The 20302-nt window shown below is 49.5% G+C and overlaps 6 protein-coding genes across 6 annotated transcripts; 2 read left to right on the top strand and 4 right to left on the bottom strand.

Annotated features, from left to right (window-relative positions):
- Window positions 1-2856: 2856 nt before the first annotated feature.
- PFICI_14081 (uncharacterized protein) lies at window positions 2857-3717 on the top strand (the record flags this gene model as incomplete). Its single annotated transcript, XM_007842662.1, has 1 exon — window positions 2857-3717. One exon carries the CDS (start codon window positions 2857-2859, stop codon window positions 3715-3717), a length of 861 nt encoding a protein of 286 aa, XP_007840853.1.
- A 1317-nt stretch (window positions 3718-5034) lies between these two features.
- PFICI_14080 (uncharacterized protein) lies at window positions 5035-5300 on the top strand (the record flags this gene model as incomplete). The annotated part of the gene is made up of 2 exons (XM_007842661.1): window positions 5035-5181; window positions 5262-5300. The coding sequence occupies 2 exons, from the start codon at window positions 5035-5037 to the stop codon at window positions 5298-5300; spliced, it is 186 nt and encodes a 61-aa protein (XP_007840852.1).
- A 937-nt stretch (window positions 5301-6237) lies between these two features.
- On the bottom strand, window positions 6238-8502 carry PFICI_14079 (uncharacterized protein; the record flags this gene model as incomplete). The annotated part of the gene is made up of 7 exons (XM_007842660.1): window positions 6238-6395; window positions 6460-6798; window positions 6873-7253; window positions 7308-7398; window positions 7458-8040; window positions 8126-8184; window positions 8248-8502. 7 exons carry the CDS (start codon window positions 8500-8502, stop codon window positions 6238-6240), a joined length of 1866 nt encoding a protein of 621 aa, XP_007840851.1.
- A 2697-nt stretch (window positions 8503-11199) lies between these two features.
- Window positions 11200-11535, bottom strand: PFICI_14078 (uncharacterized protein; the record flags this gene model as incomplete). Its single annotated transcript, XM_007842659.1, has 1 exon — window positions 11200-11535. One exon carries the CDS (start codon window positions 11533-11535, stop codon window positions 11200-11202), a length of 336 nt encoding a protein of 111 aa, XP_007840850.1.
- A 1431-nt stretch (window positions 11536-12966) lies between these two features.
- On the bottom strand, window positions 12967-15023 carry PFICI_14077 (uncharacterized protein; the record flags this gene model as incomplete). Its single annotated transcript, XM_007842658.1, has 2 exons — window positions 12967-13015; window positions 13105-15023. The coding sequence occupies 2 exons, from the start codon at window positions 15021-15023 to the stop codon at window positions 12967-12969; spliced, it is 1968 nt and encodes a 655-aa protein (XP_007840849.1).
- Window positions 15024-15724: 701 nt separating this feature from the next.
- On the bottom strand, window positions 15725-17103 carry PFICI_14076 (uncharacterized protein; the record flags this gene model as incomplete). The annotated part of the gene is made up of 2 exons (XM_007842657.1): window positions 15725-16714; window positions 16768-17103. 2 exons carry the CDS (start codon window positions 17101-17103, stop codon window positions 15725-15727), a joined length of 1326 nt encoding a protein of 441 aa, XP_007840848.1.
- Window positions 17104-20302: the final 3199 nt, after the last annotated feature.

The following is a 20302-nucleotide window of genomic DNA, read 5'->3' as shown; positions in this document are numbered from 1 at the left end:
TATAATGTTGCTACCAGGAGGCATGCGGGCATATTAGGCTTGAATCACGAAAACATGGTTCTTCCAACTGCACGGAATATGGCTCTAAAGTTGCCATTGTTGTAATCGACACTCCAAGACTGACCATTCGGAAGCTTGTGATTCAAATACTCAAAGGTGCTGTCCAAAGGTACATTGAGCACAGCAGATTCACAGATGAACTACTGTGTAGAACGCAGCCCATGAATCTAGAGATCATTGGGCATCAGTCACTCCGAGGAGATCAATCATGTCAGACCATAAAAGAGTCGAGCAGTCGTGGCAGCAGCCTTGATCTCATAATAGCTGCGGGCAAGGCTTTGCTGTATCGGAGGACGAATAAGACTGGTTATTTATGCTGCTCTTCCGACAAGTCCGTCCCAAGTAGGAGGATCTGCCCACTAAAGCGCTTATCCGTGGAGCGCCTTGGTTTCATGTTTCTCTGCGAACTGCCCAACGGTACCATGTCAATCATGAGGCATTATTGTGAACAAAAACTGTGAAAGAGGTACTCAGGCAGTGTCTACCTAAGATGGGAGCTGGTGGGAGGGGGGAAAAAAAAGAGTGGCAAGATGTAAAACCGGCCCGCCAAGTAAGCAAATCAATTGAGGCTGCATTGCCGTCCTCCATGAGTGTTTGTTTCGGCCGACCACCGTAAGCAGCAAAGCCACTTTCAACGTTACTTTTGCTGGCTGCTATCTTTGAGACCGGGAGCCACAAAGTGATACTCTTAAGCAGCACAGCCGCGACAAGAAAAGCAAAAAAAAGACAAAAAAAAAAAAAAAAAGACAGGCAGAGAGGTGTGTTAATGAGAAATGATTGTCGAAACGCCAACGTATACTACTAGTGTAATACATGCGTACATGTCGTAATGGAGCGTAAATATCACCGAAACTACCGAGCAAACAACAACTTCGCCACTGACTGCGTTCATAAGGTCGATCTTATGCGGTATACTCAGCGGGATGACGATGTTGCGCGTCGCCTCCCGTCGAGCCCTGAATTCCTGGTAAGGGATACCCACGCCGTGACGTTGTAGTGTAGCATCCCTAAAAATGCATGGTGACTGGGTGACAGGTTTGGAAGGGGTCCAATAATTTAGCACATATTCAAATCCATTGTCTGGACCCCGGTCATGAGTCGGACTTTGTCAAAGAAGAAAGAGGCCTATTTGACATAAGAATAAGTTATGTTACGAATATATAGAGGTTTTGGCTTGGTCTGCTGTGGATTTTAAGTGTGAGACAGAGACTCTCTTCTGCATCAGCTTTTATGCATGGCTTTTGTGCATTTTGGTGGAGGCTTTGCGCATGTTTATTGTCGAGAATAGATTCCAGACCCGAAATGGAACACCAGAGGTGCGCGTCCCATGGCATCCAACATGCTGATCGACTAGCGCAGGGAACCGCGGTAAAGTGGTAACCTTACTCGACAGTTCCCATATTGCTGGGCTGGTTCGGTCTTCGCGTGGCTTTTGGGGTTCCTCTTTACTGGGTCTGTTAGTCACAGAGGTTTGAGAGGTCCGAGTTGAGTTGTCATTTTAAGCGACGAGCGCGAAGACCATTTAACAACATGTGTGACGTGGTGATGTGAAAGCTGAAGATGGAGGCGGCAGAGACTGATTCTGGACTATAAGTGATTTTTGCATTACCCCGACATTTGTGTGTGCATCCATTATTTGGTGTAGGGTAGTGTATCAAGTAGAAGTGTTACCGGAATGCGGGTTCTCGTGACAACCTTGGATTTGATGGGCGATGGAGTAAGGTGGACTGTCATCCATCCATCCATCTCTCTATGGCAACGCCGGAAACTACATAGTACTAGCCAGTTACTGCTGCTTCGTTAGATGGGCAGATCGGCCTCTACATGCTCTGTCAGAACCCCGAAAGGGAAAAAATCCTTTTTGGGTGGGTGGTCACGCTTTTCATTGTTAATGCATTGGAGCCACTGATGGGCTTGATCCGTCTGCTGGGGGGCCGCTTTGTTGCTTGAGAAAATGCAGGTGAGAAGCGTAATACGAGGTGGCTCCACCCTTTGGCCCTTTTGCTAGTGGCCAGGCCGCCCTGTGGCCTCGCACCCAGCGACGAATGTAACGACCCATCGAACAATCTCGGCATCGGGTCCCCAGTGTTCCAGGAGAAGACCAGCGCCAGAACAGAACAGGCACCCAGGCAAAGCGCGAAAAGAAAGGAATGCCCTCTTCTCGTCCGTCCCGTCCATCTGACCGACCCGAACCAAGACCAATTCACTCTCAACCACGCAACCATCACGCTACGTTCGATTTTCTCAACCCAACACAACCACCCACACTCGCTCGTTTTTACTGGTTCTGTTGTAGTTGTCTTCATTCGTACATACGCAACAGTTGAACAATCCCGTCTATTTCCTTTACTGTTTGTTTGACGACTTCCTTCGTTCTCCCTTATTTTCACTTTTCACGACACTTCTCGCCATCGTTTGACTGCCCACCCGCCCGTTGGAACGCCACTGTTATTTCATCTTCGAACCTTGCCATCTCGACTCAATCAAATACAAACGAGGCAAACAAGAACCCGCCTCTGCAGGACAACGCACGCCTCTCAACCCACCCACCTAGTCCATCCATAGGGCCGCTTGGTTGTGTTTCCAACAGATTTGGGTTGCTGCATCAGATTAGTGACCTTGCTTCCCCAAGCAGACTTCACGTGAAACAAACCCCGTTTGGTTCCCTCAAAACTAAAGAGTCGGCGCGGGACTACTGCGATAACTTTACTACTCACCGCACCTACAAACGCTTCGACGCGGTTCCTCATTCACGTCGCTTGTCGACCTCAAGTGTCTCGATACAACGACGTCACAATGTACTCGACACGATTGGCTCACCTCCTCTTGGTGGCCTTGTCGGTCATCACCTTTACCCAGGCTGCTTGGCTGGACAGCGCTTTTGGCATGATTGGCAGTGCCAAGGTTGAGGTTATCGCGAGAGACTTGCTTGGCCTGGACGACACAACGTCTTCGTCATCTTCAGAGAAGACCACCAGCACCAAGACAACCAGCGCCGCTGCTCAGACAACATCCTCCTCCGCCGCCGAGACTACCACCACCGCTGACGATACTCCCACAACTACATCGTCTGCCACCACCGCCCACACAACCCCTACTTCGGCAACCACCACCTCTCAGAACAACCAGGCAACGACCACGGCCGATGACACCCCGACGTCTACCAGTGATGGCGGCAGCAGCCCTACTACTACCAGCGCGACTACGACTGACGGTTCGAGCTCCGAGTCTACCACCTCTGCCACACCGTACACCTCTGTCATTATTCTAACTGTGACCAACTCCAACGGTGATGTCGTGACTAGCTCTAGTTCATCCGTCATTACTCCCACCGCTAGCATCTCTCAGTCATCCAGCGACAACAGCAGCAACGCCAGCATGAGCAGCTCAACAAGGGCCACCATTATTGGTGTCACGGTTGGTGTCGGCGGTGCCATTATTCTCGCCGTGGCTGGTGTTCTTTTCTGGCGTCTCCGCCGCAGAAGATCAGGCGACGACAACGAGGAGTTGGTCAACTACACCACCGGTACCAGCCAGTTCAACAGCGGCCCGGAGAAGAGCGAAGCTAGTGGCAGCATGACCGGCCGCAGCCCCTTCCAGAGCACGCTCGAGTCGTACCACGCCCCGACCCAAAGCAACACTGGAACCAACTTCTAAGTCAGGGGAGGTGGATGACATGTCACATTGATATGGAGACACGAACGCTCACGGCAGGTAGCATGGCATTTGTCGCCTGGCCTCGGAATCGCTTTACAGCCGGCGCATCTAGGAGTTGGTGGAACTTTGCATACCCCCCAGTATTCGGGAGTTTCGAAAAAGACCTTTGCAGATAGAAAAATTCGGATCATTTTGCGCATTTCTTGGAGGTTGGCGGCCCAGCAACAGTCCATCTGAGCTTCGAGGATGAGCGGGCTCATGAAGCATATCAGAGTGCATCTTGGCACTAGTTGCCATGATCTACTGACATAGCGAATGCATTGCCCTGGATAGGATGTCGACAACTTAATAATACCAATTTCTTCATTTTCCCCCCATGTTCTTTTTTTTTCTTCTTTCTGTAGATAGAGCCTCTCTCAAGCAATTGTATTGTGCTGCAGAATATGCAGTATGCTGTTTATTAAGAATCTTATGAAGTGGAAATGTGCCAATTTAAAGACGAATGCACGGCCGTTTTGCCGGACACGTTCCCAAGTACATGTGACATGAACATGAAAAGTCAAATCATCAAACTTTTACCGTGCTGCCAAGTGTGCATCTAGACTTGAAATATGTAGGCAAGTATTTATATAATGTGACACCATCCCGCGTGAGAGGGCAACTCTCACATGATTGGCTGTTGTCCTCGGTTAGGAGAAGCGTCTCAGGATCGTTTCATGTTGTGGCCGCAAACTGGCGATCGAAAAGGTCGAGCGAAATGCGTGAGACTGTTGAATGACAGAATTTCTGGATTTCAAGGAGGGATGACCTGTTTCTACAATTGTGTATTTTCCTCATTCAATCAATAATTATAACCAGAATTGTGGCTCGTTGACGCGCGACTCTTGCGACTTGACACGATTCGCCGTCGTTCGAAATCAAAAGTTGGCTCCACCCGATTGGAGTATCCCACATTTGCAGTATAGCCTCAACTTTCGGCCACTATCGCACATTCAGCAGCAAACTCCATAGGATTGAGAAGGAGGACGAGTTGCTCTGTACTGCGTTGAATTACTCTGATATCTCACCCTTTTGGCGTCCACAAGACCGACCTGGTGCTAGAAGTATCACCAACCAACAAGAACGAAAGCTGCTATCTTCCCCTCTCAAATAACGGGGATACCCATTGATTGTACTAGCTTCAAGGCGCCGCTTCGTCCAAAGTTGAGGCAGGCTTTCGTATCCGGCTTTTGAAGACAAAGGTTCACATGATCAACGGCTGAACAATACTTACATCTACATTCCTAATTTTCTCCTCTCTTCATCGTTGGCCCAGCCATGAAGTGCACAGGACGATTCGTCGTGGCGACGCTGCTCTCGTTGTTGGTCAGTGGCACCGCGGCCGGCGGCGCTGAGTTTCTCGACGACGTCAGGAGAGATTTCGGATTGGGGCTGTTCCCGAGGCAGGCCTCGACGAATCTTCAGGTATGTTACAAGCCTGCCGTTGAACGAATCCGACTTTTTTTTCTCTCGATTACATGCTGACCTTGGAGGTAGACCTTTAGCGGAGCTTTGGGCGGTGCTTCAGCTTCACCAGTGAGTAGATCTTCATACCCCTTGAAGACGTTGAGTAGTTGGGAAATAGGGCGGGTTTTGCCAGAAAGAATGAGGCTGAGAAAGTTCACCGTGCCAGATTACCCAATCAAGTGACACCGATCGACCTTTCGAGGTTGATGGGGATACCTTTGTAAGTTTTCCCCAACTTTTTGATGGTTTCCCTCCTTTGAAAAGAGAGTCGACAGGGCTGACACGCCGCCCATCCTGGATAGCCGGATTTCAACACTGCCGCGCAGCGTTCCTGCGACAACCAGAAGAATGCATGCGCAGACATTGCCAATAGCCAGCAAGGGGGTTCGCTAGAGGTCGGCGACTGTGACCAGCAGAATAGTAGGTTCCATATCCGTTGGCCCTCCTGCCCGGTTCCTGTGAGGCTTGCAAGGAGACATCAGAAAGTGTGCTGATTGACCGATCAGCTGAATGCAAGGAAGCCGCTACAACAGCCACGACCACCAGCTTTGCTACTTTGACGAGCTCCAATGCCGAATTTGACTTTTTCTGCGAGTAGATGTAATGTGTCTGGTCGATATGAAGTCGGGGCCGTAGCCCCATGGGTCATGATTATGGTCATGTATGAGGCGCTGGGAATTTGACGGGATGGCAAGAACACTCGTATTCAAAAGTTTGTGTAAGAAGAAGACGTGTTTTTTTTATGTCAACTTGTAATGAAGAGAGACTATCGGATCTCATTATTGGAGTTTGGAGCAAGCGATATCGAGGAGATGCATAGGATTCTCTTGGTCGATAATCTCAGTACTTGTCAATGGGAGAGAAAAGCTACAATAACAAATCTTTTGTGTGGCTGCCATAATATCGTTCTACAGATATCTCGTGTGTTTAGACTGTCTACTATCTGATGCACTGTATGGAATCGTGTATCGCATCCTGTGTTTTCCCAGCATCTGTCCGAGATCTTAGCATTCCTTAGACTTCGGCCGCACGAGCCGTCTTTTCACTGTTTTCTTTCCGGGCTGTCCGATCAGTCTGCAGCCTCCTCGCAACGTTGCTACCGAGGAACTTTTCCATGTTTGGTACAAAGACGGACGAAATGATGAGCAGGATTGAGAAAGGGATGGTACAGTCTTGGGGGTTAAAGACGCGTTAGCTCTGGATTCCTTTCAGTTCCTCTTTTCTCTGGAAACTTACAGAACACAACCTTAAAGGCGTCGGTATATGCTCGAACCACAGCGTCGCCAACGGCAGCTATAATCGTATTCGTTATGCCGGGCACCTCGGAAAATGTCCCGCCAGTGTTGATATCGGCAAACAGTTGCGCCAGGGACGTCTGCGGAAGTCCGGCCTCGGTTGCGGCGGGCGATACGTATGCCGGGATGTAGTCGTTGAGCTTGTTGTTGAGCACAGAGACGTACAAGGCTTGGGCGACGGCGCCCCCAAGCGCTCTGATGGACCCCATAACTCCGGTAGCTAGGCCAATGTCTTGTGGCTCGAGGACCAGAGTGACTCCGGGGAACGAAATGTTGTCGACTGGATGACAAGTGTGAGTATTGCTGCAACACAGGTATGCATCTGGTCAAAAAGAAAGACTGTGTAATACGTACTGAAACCGATAGCAACCAGGGCGCAGGTCCCGATACCAATAGTTGCCGCCCACCTATCCTTGTCTAGGGAAACCAGGGACGTGATCAAAGCAAAGGATAATACTGATGCGATAATAGTTTGAACTTTGACCTTGGGCACAAATGAGATGGCGAGACCTCCTAGTACCTGACCAGCGAGAATACCGCCTCCAACAACTGAGCTTTGTAGTCCAATTTGAATCGAGTCGGTCGTGTAGATGGAAGAGATCAAGGTGGGCCAGATGACCGTGAAGGAATAGTAGACCATGGCTCCGACGGTCGCGATGCCCACAATGGCGACAAAGCCAGTGTTCTTGAATAGACGTGGCGGCATCAAAGGCTGCACTTTGCAAAAGTATGCCTCTGTAAAACATGTCAGAATGGATTTCCCGATACTCAAGAAGAAGAAGATCTTACCATAAAATGCAAATGCTGCCAGTGTGAATATGCCGAAAAGCAGTGTGCAAAGAGTCTGCGCGCTTGCCCAGGGGTAGGTGACGCCTCCCCACTGCACATATCGTCAGTCATCTACTCGTGATAATGAGAGCATCCCGAGAATGATCTTACGGAAAGTCCAACTAAGAACAATACACATCCTGCAACAAATAGAAACATGCCGACGTAATCGAGTTGCTTTAGCTGCTGCATCTTGGTCTTGCCATTGACATGAAGCTGATCGTAGGTGGGCGGATGATAGAGGAAATAGTATAGAACCAAGGCCAGAACGGAAAAGATGTCACCCAGGTAGTAAGACCATCGCCAACGCGAGGAGGTGTTCTCGATGAAGAGCCTGGCAATGATGGGTCCGAAAATGGCAAAGGGCGCCGAGGACATGAAGACGAGTGTAACGATTGGTCCTCTCATTCGGTTCGGGACCAGTTCGCCCAACACGATACCAAAGGACAGCTGCCCGGCAGCGGCAATACCAGTGCAAAAGTTGGCAGCAATGAGCATGCCCACGGACTGCGCGCATGAGCCAATAATACACCCAATGAGGCCTAGGACCCCAGTGCCCAGTACCATGTCGCGCCGCCCAAAGATATCGCTGATGCGACCGACGAGGAGGAAGCCAATGGAAGTACCGAGGGTCCATACCGTTGCGACCCAGTTGATGTCTGCAGAATTTCCGAGGTCGGCGTTGATCAGAGTGCTTGAGAGGATACAGGTCAGCTTGAGGACATACATTGTCCAGATGTGTCTTGGCCTTGCTTAAAAAAAAAAACAAAAAAACTCACAGAGTATTGGCAGGCAAGACCCAACCCAGGTAAGCAACATTGTTTGCAAGACATTGGGCCTAGTAACAGGAGTTCAGTCAAGACCTTGCATGTAATGGTATTGCAAAACTTGTTCAACTTACCACAACCGTTCCAATAAACTGTGCGCTTCTGAAATATCCTTCGGGCATCTCTGCGGCATCGCCGCCCACAGCCTTGTTATCGACATAATTGACTGTCCCGTCGGTATGGACTACCTTCAATGCATTTCGCCTGATTTCCGTGGCCGCCGTCTCGATTTGTGTCAGTTCGTGGCCATCTTTGTCCACGTGCTGGCTTGGAGAGATCTTGGATTCGGGTGATTCATGGTTGGAACCAGTATATTCGTCAGAAGACATGGTAAAGAATAATTGAGAAAGGCAACAAGTCGAGAAAAGATCGTAGTATGACAGGAAGAGGAAGTGGAGCTTCCGTGAGATCTATAGGTGTAACAAAGAAAATCTGCCGAGCATGGCCAGGTTCTTAATAGTTGCAGTTCGGACTAATAGAAATCCATGCAATTAATTATGCATCTGCAATGTCAGGGTCGTCTAGAATCTGGGGAGCTGAAAGGCTGGGCGGTCAAAGTTGGTATGCAGTGTATGGGACCTGATACGTGGGAATGCATCACAGAGGATCATTTCAGGCATTTTCAAACTCAAAAATACTATTAGTCCTGTGTATCATCTCCTCTCGGTGATGAAGATCCAGAGCCGTGGGACAGGTATGAACAACACGGACAAGGTTACGCTTGACTACCTCCTAGTCAACGGCAGCGTGGGGAACAGTAGAGCTGAGGGCGGACAACCCGAACATAGTCTCTGCCTGTCTCTGCCTCTGAGCCTATCATCGAAGAGTTGCTTACAACTAGCTCATTTCGGAATCTCCAGGTTGCCCATCACTTTGGCGATTAGTCGTACATTGGTTGAAGCCTATTAGCCCATTAATGGATGGCTAGCTGGTCATACTTCCTCACCAACGACATGGACATGTGCTTTCAGTGTAATCCAGGGAAGTCTCGATGTGCGGATAGCAAATACCATTTGATTCCAGACAATTCTGTCAGGAACTCGTTGCTGTCAAGGCGAGTCAAGCCCTGGAATGGTCTCGAGTGTGTGCTGTCCAAACGCGGCAGATCTGGGGTATACGGGGTCTGCAGGCGTGATTACATCACAAAATCCGGGGTAGAATAAGCGAAGCTCATGTAAGCAGATGTATATCCCGTACTTTGAGGTGGGCTGGCTAGATTCCCGTTTCGTGCGGGCAACTAGATGCGATCTGCGGAGAATGGGGGAAAACCACAACCGACCCCAAGTTTTAAAACAGAGAACCAGGCCACTAGATCGAAAAACAATCCACGTGATGCGGGTAACCACAACCGTGGATCATAGAGTCTACGCTGATGCGATGATGTACTATCATGTTTAGTTGTAGAAGGTTTGGGTGACAATGTATATATGCGTTTCAACAAAATATCTTTTTACTGCCATGTAGCTTGGAATGGTTCTTGTACGACTTTTAGGGTACTCCAGTAGTTCATGTCTCAACTACGCACAAATACTCGAGCAACTATAAAGCCATTTTGTGACCATGCATCTTTGCTCCATAGTCCAAGATCAGATAGCGAGTCAGATTTTTGTGTCAGAATTGCCCTTTGGTGAACTTTGTATCTGTCCAAAGGCTACTATGTTCAAGTCCATTGTGCTTCTGTAATTGAATCTGGATCCCCGTTACTTCTTATACATCGTGCGGCCTTGAATGAGGGCAAACAAATTGCAAAAGGCATTTGTCTGTAGCGCGGAGCGAAACTGATCTGACCACAAATTCACCTTGGTGGTCTTTTCGACAATGAAATCGACAGCTGTTGTCGGTTTTGCAACAGTTCAATTTTCTCGGGATGCCCAGCGCGGAAGGAAGTAGGCGGAAGAGTAGGATCTCTAGGAAGCGTGGCACATGTTTTCAGGCAAGAGTCGGCCTAGGACTCAGGCATACTACTGTGTCTGTGGTCCGTAAGACTTCAATGTTACCAGACAGGTTCGTGAAAGAATCGCCACTTGAACCCCTACCTGTAGCTATCCGCCAAAATTTTCCTGTACCGCATCCAAGGCCAGAATTGATGTTCTGGCAGTGGCGGCCGAAAAATTTCCAAGAATGCAGCGGCTTTTCCTGTAAAGAGATTTAAGAAAACTCTTATAGATCGAAGGCGGAAACCTACCAAAGCACCCCGATAAAAAAGAGAAAAGAAAAAGAGAAAAGAAAGAGAAAAGGAGTATTAATGGTGCGGGAAAAAGCACAACGATATCCCTTATGCCTCCCACAGACGGTTGTGACGTCTGTTGGGGACTGGACTCACGACTGGGAGGAGATTGTGGTGGCATGCCTCCTATAGACGGTTGTGACGTCTGTTGGGGATTGGAATCCTGATGAGAAGGGCGTAAGTCAGGATCATATGGGATTCGCTCATTTCCTGGACGTCGCTGGTTGTAAGGAACCCAACCAGGCTCAGTATGCCATAAATGTGGGGGTGTATTGGCAAAGGTCCTTATAGGAGCAGTGGTTGGTGATAGTGAACCGCCTGTAGCAGCAGTGGTTGATGGTGGAGGACCGCTTATAGCAGGAATCGATCGATTTTGGTGAAACAAAAGACGTAAAGGTGCTGATGCTGATAAGGGTGGCCGGGAAAAACTACCATTAGCGATTACAGGAGATCGATATTGTGGAGTCGTGGATTGACGCTGCTGGGATAGAGAAGTTGGGCCTACACCATCCTCCCCTACATGTTCGTCTCCGATACCTGGACTTCTTACTGCTATTGTGGCTACCCTCCCCCGTTCTTCTTTACCTTCTTCAAATTCGGAAGGGTTTTGTACTATTTGCCAAGAGAGATATGAAAGATATATTTATATACATCTTCCTTGTCGCCATTCGGTTTCCGAGTGTAATATTCGATGGCTAGAAACGGATGGGCGCTGCCCAATTTGTCGCCACGATATTAATGCAAAGGTAAGTTTGCAATATTTGGCTTTTTTATGCTTAGGTATTAATTTTTACCAATTTCAGCCTCCTTCCCGAGCCGATTCCCGAGCCGATTCTGAGCCAAGTGAATCAACTACTGCTGCTGTGGGCGGTTCACCACCACCACAATCTCCTTCTGCATCTACGACTCCTGTTGTGGGCGGTTCACCACCACCACAATCTTCTTCTGCATCCACGACTCCTGCTGTGGGCGGTCCTCCCGAGGAAGGTACCACTATGGGAGCCGGGTAAGGCCGCGGCTCCCGGATAGGGAGAGGATATGGTGGCTCGTTGCCAGTAGGACCACGATGGAGCCATGCTCCCCGCTGTTGACTAGTGCCGTAGACAAATTCCGAAAGAATCTCTTCGTAGTTCATAATGAGGCTCTGCTAATACCTCAAAATTGCAGGCGAAGTGATTCTATCGAGGTCGTCGGCATCCTCGAGCATGTAAAGGCGTGCATTGCGGCGAAAGTAAACCCTGTCACGGCTGATGTAATGCCCAGGCCGGCCTTCATCGTCCTCGGCTTCAGAGTCGGAATCGAAGGCATATTACCAATGCACACGACGTGAATTAAGGGAAAGTACACCCAATTTGTTCATGGCTCGGTGGAAATGCCTTCGCGTGCCCGCCTCATGAGTCCGGCCACGGGTATTACGACAGGCAGGAGAGATCGATGTGTTGCACTTTCCTAGCTAAATCATCTCATAGCGAGGGAAAGAGAGAGAATTTCTAGCAGGATCAACCTTTAGTGCTTTTCTTTGTTTACCTATTTAATCTCCAGCTTAAAATTCTTTCCTCAAAGCCTTTTCACATCAACAACATTTTTCTTCTTTCTATATACTTGGATAGCCATCATGGACATGTCACCATCATCAGCCCATTCGATATCAGGCTGAGGTCAAGGCACACATGGAAACCATGCGTGACCGAGCCATCAACGAGCAGCGCGACTCGGCGATGCACAATCTTCGCAACTACCAGTGGCTGGCAACGCCACATGATACCTGGACGATCCCAGGCCATGATTGGCAGGATCGACTCAAGTATTATAAGCGGCGGTTCAAGGAAGATATACAGGGCACCGAGTCATTGGACATTACTAGCCTCGCTGCCGTGGTGGCTTTTTCTGTCTTATTGCAAACAGTACATTGCACCAAGAAGACCGAGCGGCCTGATGTCACCTTGACAAGATGGTTTAAAACGTGAGTACTGTGAACTCAGAGTGTGTGTCAGACTCCTTGATATAACCCAACTCCGTATGATCTGGGCTTTTCATCACATCACTAGTGACTAACTTTATATGGGCTCGAAAGGGAACATTTCATCTCAAGTCTCTTCGCGAGGGTCTTGCAAACGAAGAAAACGAAGACCTGGCGGTATTCCAATCGCGACGCCCAGGAATCGACGTGGCTGCACATGGACATTCGAGCTCGTCCTAGCGAAGAGGTTTACAGAAATGTTAGACGCAATCATCTTGGAAACACTGGCAATGGTGGTCTTGATGCTCTTGGTGGTCGACTTGAGGTGCTACTCCATTTTGTTGTTCGGCAGACTAGGTACCCACGGCTTTCGGTCTTTGGAACTAGCATCCAGTGGCACATGCTATTCATGTATCTTGAAGCAATACGTCATGATTTGGACTGTATAATGAAATAAATAATGTTAATTAGACTATTGAGAGTATGACCCGGCATCAAAGTACCATAAAATGCCCTTGACCAATTTAACGTAATCAAATTGGATTTTGAAATAATGCTATTTATACTTCTGCATAGATTCTCGTTCATGGACTCGTACATTTGTAACTATGGCAAACTAAGGAAAAGCTGTTCCATTGCCGGGTAGTTTGGCGTCCTATAATAATAGTCCTTTGTTAGCTCAACGGTGCTACGGCCAACCGAGATTACTCGTTGGTATTAGTCTGGACAAGAATAGCCACTTACCCAAGACCTGTTACCGGGTCCCACCCAGCGACAGCCGAAAACCCATTGGTACCGCAGCCGGGGTTTTGTCCGTTGGTGATGTCGTTCAAGACTTGAGGGTTTTCGTACAGCACAGTGTTGACAAATCCGACCGGGGACTTGCCAGCGGCCAGACGCTTCTCATTGATCATGTTGATGAGGGATGCGAAAACCGGCGCCGAGGCCGACGTGCCAAATGAGAGAGTAAAGTTGCCGTCTACGGCAGTCAGGTACCGGGCGCCATTAGCAGCCACATCCGGATAGCCCCTAACCGTCTGGGAATTGTTGAATTGCTCGGCAGTATACGACGGCGCAGAATCGGCAAAGTAGGATTTGATGGCCTTTTCCTGGTACGAAGGCATGGCGAAAACATTGGAAAAGCCCCCGCCGGAAAAGATGACTTCTTCGCACGCACTCTCTGGCGACCGGACGGAAGAGCCATTGAGGATCTGCGTTGCACCAACCGATGTTACATATGGACATGTACCGGGAAAGGAAGGATTAAAGAGACCAGTCGAGCCGTCATTGTATGCACCCGTGGTGGGATCAATGCACACGGCTTGGTTCCCAGCCACGCCATTGTCGCCAGACGAAAAGATCATGGACACGCCCTGCAGGGCGAGCTTCATGTACTCTGCGCACTGTCTTTGCTCATAACGGGCGCCGAGGTCGCCCTCGTTGTATCCGTAACTGGTCGAGATGACGTTTGTGGCCTGGGCCGTGCCGCAGCGAATGTCTTCGGCGTACTGTCCGTCAATGTTGGGGTCCTTGGAGTCGCCGCCCTCGAACGTGCAAAAGCTGCCGTCCAGCGCGTCGAGCAGATTGCCAAAACTGCCACCTTGGTTGAGATCGCCGACTTGGAACAAGGTGGCCTGCTGCGGAAAGATGAGGCCCATGGCGAATTCGAGATCGAGAGCAGACTCTCCGTTGAAGTTGAAACTCTTATTTGTCGTCTGAACAACTGCATTGTCGATTAATTGGACAATGGGCGATTTACCGGCAAGCCGAGGTTGGAATTGCTCAAAAAACAGGTCGAGGTCCTCTTGGAGAAAGGCCTGTGGGGTGTATTCGACGATTCCAAGAGTATTGTTGGATTGCGAGAGTGATCCAGGTGGGACAGAGTACAGTGCCCGGATGCAGTCAATGGTTAACATGGTGTCGCAATTTTCCAATGTGGCAATGGCGTTTTCAATGATGGCACCTTGCTTGGGCGAGAAGCCGTCGTTCAGGACTGAGCCAAGGATTCCTTTTTCGGGTCGCTGCCTTTTCGCCAATGATCTTCGTCGTAATTCTTCCTGATGCTTCTCAGTGACAGGAGCCTGCTTGTTCTCCCGCTCGTGCCCAACTCGCTGGTCGAAATGAATGGTAGGGGTGATCAAGTCGATGTGCTCCATCAGGTGATTGGGAACATGATACTTGTCACAGGCGACGTGCAAGTTGCCATGCTGCTTGTGTTGATAGACATGGTATTCAGTCTTGAGAAGTCGTTCCACCTCTTGCACAGTTGCTTTGAACTCTAACCAGTGACGGCCTTTTGAAAGCTTGACCCGATCAGAAGCTATGCCTTCAGCCTCGAGCCATTGCCTTACAGCATCAGCCGACTCCAGACTTGGAGCAAAGGTCTCGGCAATCTGCTTTGACGTCCAGTGCTTGCCATAATTAGCCGACTGTGGATGAGAGACTGCATTGATAAACTCCTCGGCTCTATGGAGATTCGATTGGGACAGGCCAATCCGGACAGGCAGAGTCTTGAACCAGTGAACACGGCCCATCTTTGTCCAGTGCCTTCTGGGCACAGTCCGTTCTTCATGAACAACATGGTTTGTTGTTCTTTGAAGTGGCTTTGCCTCTATAGCCACCACCAGGGCAGCCAGTACACTAGCAAATAGCGCAAACCTCATCGTCACGACCCAAATCGACACAAATCCATCTCATCAAGTGCCATATCGGGTTGCAAAGACTGGTGCTTTTATTATATTCTATAGGTATTCAGACGTATTCAAGACCAAGCACATGCACGCGCGTATCCGAGTCAATGATACCATTACCATTTTGTAGGAGGTCGGTTTCATGGTGTCGGATCTCCAAAGTAAAAGGCACATGTAGGCAAAGATAAGCCACGGAAACGTCCAAAGTCCGGGCAATGGGACAGGGAAGAGGCGCGTATTGGAGGTGATTCCTGTTTGTTCCAGTTCGGCGGCGACGCTCTCCAATCGCTAAAAAGCTTGCACGATATGTGGAGTGAGTCCCTGGCATCGTATAGGTCCCAGGAACACCGGATCTAGTAGATACCTTGGCGGCAGTGGCGTGCTGCTCAGGTACATCAAACCGTACTGCCGCATTGGCGTTTCCAAGCTTATATGGCTCAACATCAGACGAACCAGGTTACGGAATATCTGCGGAAGAATTTGGCCGTGCGTAAGGCATGAGGCTCAAGTCGACCCGCACAGATACCCCGAACCCCCCACAGGGGAGAATCTGCGTCGAATGGGGGGCATGTTTCAGACATATGGCGCACTCGCGATCCAGGGAATTTGCGTCAGTGACGCGCGTAGTATATGGTCTGCATTTTTGATGAGGTCGAATCTCGGTTGCTTGATGCTCAGGAAGTCGCTGATTTGGCCTCCACATATCTTTGCATAGTCTTCTTTTGCAGCGCGCGCTGCTCATTAATGATTTCCCTGAGCTCCTCATTCTCTTTACGCAATGCCTCATCTCCGGCGGGAGCTGTGGTGGATAAAGGCTGCTGTAGAGCAGATATTGCCTGTTCGAGGATGTCATGCGAGAAGCCCTTGGACTCTAGCATCTTACCCAATCTCGTTTCACCGACTAGATCTGACTCTAGCTGCGCTGTGAAATTGTAGCTACGACTGCCCAGGAATGGCTTGATAATGTTGACAGTCGTGACAGCTTCGGACGTGGGGATTGGCGACACAAAGAGAAGGTTGCTCACCGAAGCATTCAAATTGGCCACTTCGGTTGCAATCGCCTTGGTGCTGAGATCCCACCTGAGAATCTGACCATTAGAGTGACCCGACAGTAGGACTGTGCCGTCGTAAGTGAGACCAAGACAAGATGCTGCTCCCGTCTCTTGTGGTGATTGACCAAATGGAGACGAAATTTGAACTACAGTTGAGCTTGCCTCTGCGCTTTGGCCACCGATTAATGCCTTTTCTGCAAAAAGTTCGACGGAAAACATGGCGCCGTTGTCACTTGAAACATAAAAAGCGCGTGCGCAAGGATCTAAGCATAGGGCAGTGAGTGGGCTAGGGAACAGCAGAGTTCGCAAGGCCTCGCCAGTATGATAGTTCCAGATGATGCATGATTTGTCTTTGCTGGCGGAAACGCAAATGCTGGTATCTCGGTTGATGCTCTGGCTGGCGGCCAAGGCTGTAATGGCGGCTCGGTGGTTGGACAAGGTCTTTTCCGGCTCATGTTCGACGGTCGTATCAAGCTCTAGCAGGCGAGCAAGGTCCCATACTTGAATGTTGGAGTCATCGGAGCCTGTAAGCAGGTGGTATGGAGTCACGGCCATGCAGGTGATTGCTTGTACATGGCATGCGGGAGTGGTGATTTGCCTTCCAGTGCAAGTCTGACCTCGAGTTAGCATTGGCTCTCGTGGTTGTGATCTAGAATTCAACATACCTCCCAAAGGATAACCCGACCCTGATCTGTGCCGAGGATCAAGACTTGACCAAACAGAGTGACGGTCTTGATTCTTTCTTGAAATGTCACCGTCACCTCGTGGGTTCCCTTTGCTCTGGTGTACACATGGACCGTGGACTTTTCATGCTGGGCAGAGAATACGTGAGTGTTGCTGACAGCGAGACAGTTTGGCGGAGCTGAACTCTTCTTGAAGGTATTGGCTGTCGAATGGCTCGGGTGGAGGATATGCTCGTATATACCCACGTCCTTGGCAATGGCAGTGTTGTTGGCAATGGGAGGGCCATTCACAGCCGCAAAGTATCGTTCGGTCAGCATCTTGTCGGCGGCTCGGCAGGTTGTCGGTGGGACGGGACTCGATAGCGATGGGCAAAGAAACTTTTGCCAATGCGCGTAGGCAAAGGTATGTATGGTTCCAAAACCAGGTACACAAGTCTTCACTGATGGTGCTGCTGCTGCAACGACAACTCAGCGGCGCAATTTCCCAAAAATCCCAGTTTGTTTCACCTGGGTTGTGCGCGACGGCAGCAATGTTGCGATTGAAAGATAACTTGCCTTTCTTTTGCAAGGCAACAAGAAACGCAGCCCGTCAATTAGCCCAAACCTAAGGCAAGCAAGCTCCAGCTACATTAGCATTTGGAAATTTTTCATCCATGCCGCGACGCAAAGAAGCTATCCAAAAATTTTAGAAGCGGGACGGGAGCTCTGTAGCCCCGCTAACTACATTGTACTTAGGGTCCCCTCCCCGGGTCTTCTTGGCGTACGATTGGACTTGTTTTTTGCGGGAGAACCAGCAGAGGCCACCAGGCGCCAGTAATGGGCCAGACGCAACGGTCGCTGGTGACACCCTGCTCCAATATCTCGCAAGCTTCTCATGTTCCATATTCCGTACACAGTATTGAATCGGCTTTGGGGTAATGCCGCTGAAGCTGACCAGGATCTAGCCTCGAGCTCTTTAAATGTAGGAGCATGGGTGAAAACTATGTAGGCTCACCGTAGAAATGGACCTCTGCCTCGATGGGTTTGCCATTGAATATAATCGATAAGCATTAATCACTTTTTTTAAATTTGGGTTCCATTATTAGATTTCGATACATCGCTCTGTCTAGGTGTATTGCGTACCTATGTAGTCGAGATGCTACAGAGTTTGTAGCCATTATTCATCGTCTCTCGCCGAACATTTTCGATAAGCGAAGAGCTGATGTTTAGATCTTCCGAGTGGCGAGCAGATGGGTCATGTTTGGAAAGCCACTGGGTCATGACAGATGCGACCCCGACGTGTCAAATAATCGTCAGCCGTCAAACTATGGAAAAAAACGAAAAACATCGGTGAGCCCGACATTGCTTTTCTTTGTCAACAGGGCCTGCACTAATTACTCTGGAGCGCTGTGCTTTGACAGTGACGCGACTGTGATACGCGAGAGTTGCATTTAATCAATCAGTCAGTCTTTGCCCAGCCCGCCTCCCCTCATACTCATTCAGTGTGTGTGTGTGTGTGTGTGTCACTATCAGAAAAAGGCAATCTGTTCGTGGATTACAAATGTGGGAGACTAAACAACAGGCAGGCAAGCAGGCGCCTCACGGAATGATGGCTTAATATTCGTTTCCAGATTCATTACGACGCTGGCTTCGCAAAAATCACCCAGCCTTGGTTCAGCTCCGAATTATATCATATGAATGTAAGAGCTAGGCTTCATGCGCGCGTTATCGGCGTCCCTGGCTATATCGCTACCGTTCGCTGCCATCGGACTCGTTCTCAAGAAAAGTCAAGCCCAGGGAGTACAAATGTGGTCAGCCGCTTCCTTTGCGTTCGTTCTCGTTGCAGAAGCCCAGCCCGGGAAGCCCTGTGTTCCTCATCAGAAGCTCCCAGGGGGGCGGGCTTTGGTGTTGCTTTCGGCTTTGTGCTTCTTGTTTCGAGTCGAGGTATAATTCGTCGTTACGCCATGTGGCTGCCCGACATATCAGCCGTTCCAATACCACCATAAAATGTGCCTCGACCACATTATACCCGGATGGCAGCATGCAGGCGATACTTTGCGATGCACACACACCAGAGAACCATTCACCCGCAGATCAAGGCCACGAGCCATGATCAGCACTGCATCCAATGACATCCCTAGCAGCCACGTTGAGGGACGTATGTGCCCTTGCATAATTTCTTTTTTTAAGCCTTGTCCCCCTTCCCCCCCTTATGTACGAAGTATGCGGTTATAGGTAAATATGGTGTAGTGTATGTAGCTAGAGAACTGAAAGTGATGAGTGTGTGCACCTTCGGCAAGTTAAGAATACCAGGTTGTATCCAATCGTTCCAGAAGGACTTGTTCTTCGGCACGGGGATAATGAGCAATCACACCAAAAACCGTGATTAGAGGGCATCATTTGCCGGTTCCTGATTTCTGATTCCTGATTCCTAGCATTAGCACCCTTAATCGCCCAGCATCTCCCCTGGTCAACTGGAGATTGAGCCCCTACTTTTTTCGCTACTTTTGAGCAAGTGGCAATACAAATTCAGTTTAGCCCAGGTCCCCCCCGAACTATCCACTGCCACAATGACATGGCAGAACATGGCTTCGTAGTCTGGTCTGCTAACATCACGACTAAATTCGATCCCGGTAGCTGATCACTTGGCAACGTGGAGACAGTCTAGGGGCTGATTACGAAAATGTTCTGACTGCAGCTCACTGATCGCTGGTGCAGCTCCAAAAAGCAACCACTGACTGGTCGGCTACTGCAAGTCGATATGAAGAGTGTAAACTCAAGTTAATAGGTGTCTCAACTCAATCTGTCGTACATGTCTCGTTCTCTTGCTCCTCACAACAACTAATGTATACAACAACCACACTGGCTAGTTTATTTAGTGAACGCCATGTTGTGCTTGTGGATGTATGTAGGCAAGGGAGGGACGGATCAGGATTCTTATTCTCTTTCTTTTTTTTCCCGATCCCATGCCAACCTACTAACGCCCCACCTGCCACCATTCCTCTCCGGACACCAGCGGATGAACCCCTTGTGCCCTAGGAATGCTAAATGGGCGATCTGCTCAAAAGCCTCTCCCATCGCCGCCCATGTCCCTTCTGAACCGTGCTGTCTTTGTAGTGGAGGAGCAAATTCCCCAATCAATCTGATCCAGTGTCAATCTTGTTTTCCTTTCTCTCTTCTCCATACTTTAAGTGCCTACTTACATACTGTTACCCCGTATGTCTGTTGTTGTTGCATGTGTGTGTTGCCGCTTGTGCTTGCCTGCTCAGCAACTACAAGGCTGGCTTTGACTCTTTTGATCACACGATTGACTGCTGTGCTACCTTCGCGTAGCCGGTCCGCATCACCCTCGAGTTTCCCAGATTTCTGCTGCCTCTGGGGGCAAACGGACCCGTACACATTTTGTTTTCTCTTGTGTGACCAACGATTAGGACCGACGGCCGCATTCCTCTGGGCGTGCAACAGCCAGTAAGGTGGCTCATCTCGATATTGCCCAGGTGCAGACCGCCCAGCAACTGCATATTTGAAGCACCAGGCC

The sequence above is a fragment of the Pestalotiopsis fici genome (genome assembly GCF_000516985.1).
Source record: "Pestalotiopsis fici W106-1 unplaced genomic scaffold PFICI_Scf_12, whole genome shotgun sequence".
Classification (NCBI taxonomy): domain Eukaryota; kingdom Fungi; phylum Ascomycota; class Sordariomycetes; order Amphisphaeriales; family Sporocadaceae; genus Pestalotiopsis; species Pestalotiopsis fici.
Note: the sequence above shows the minus strand (reverse complement) of the source record. Positions and strands in the feature narration are given on the sequence as shown.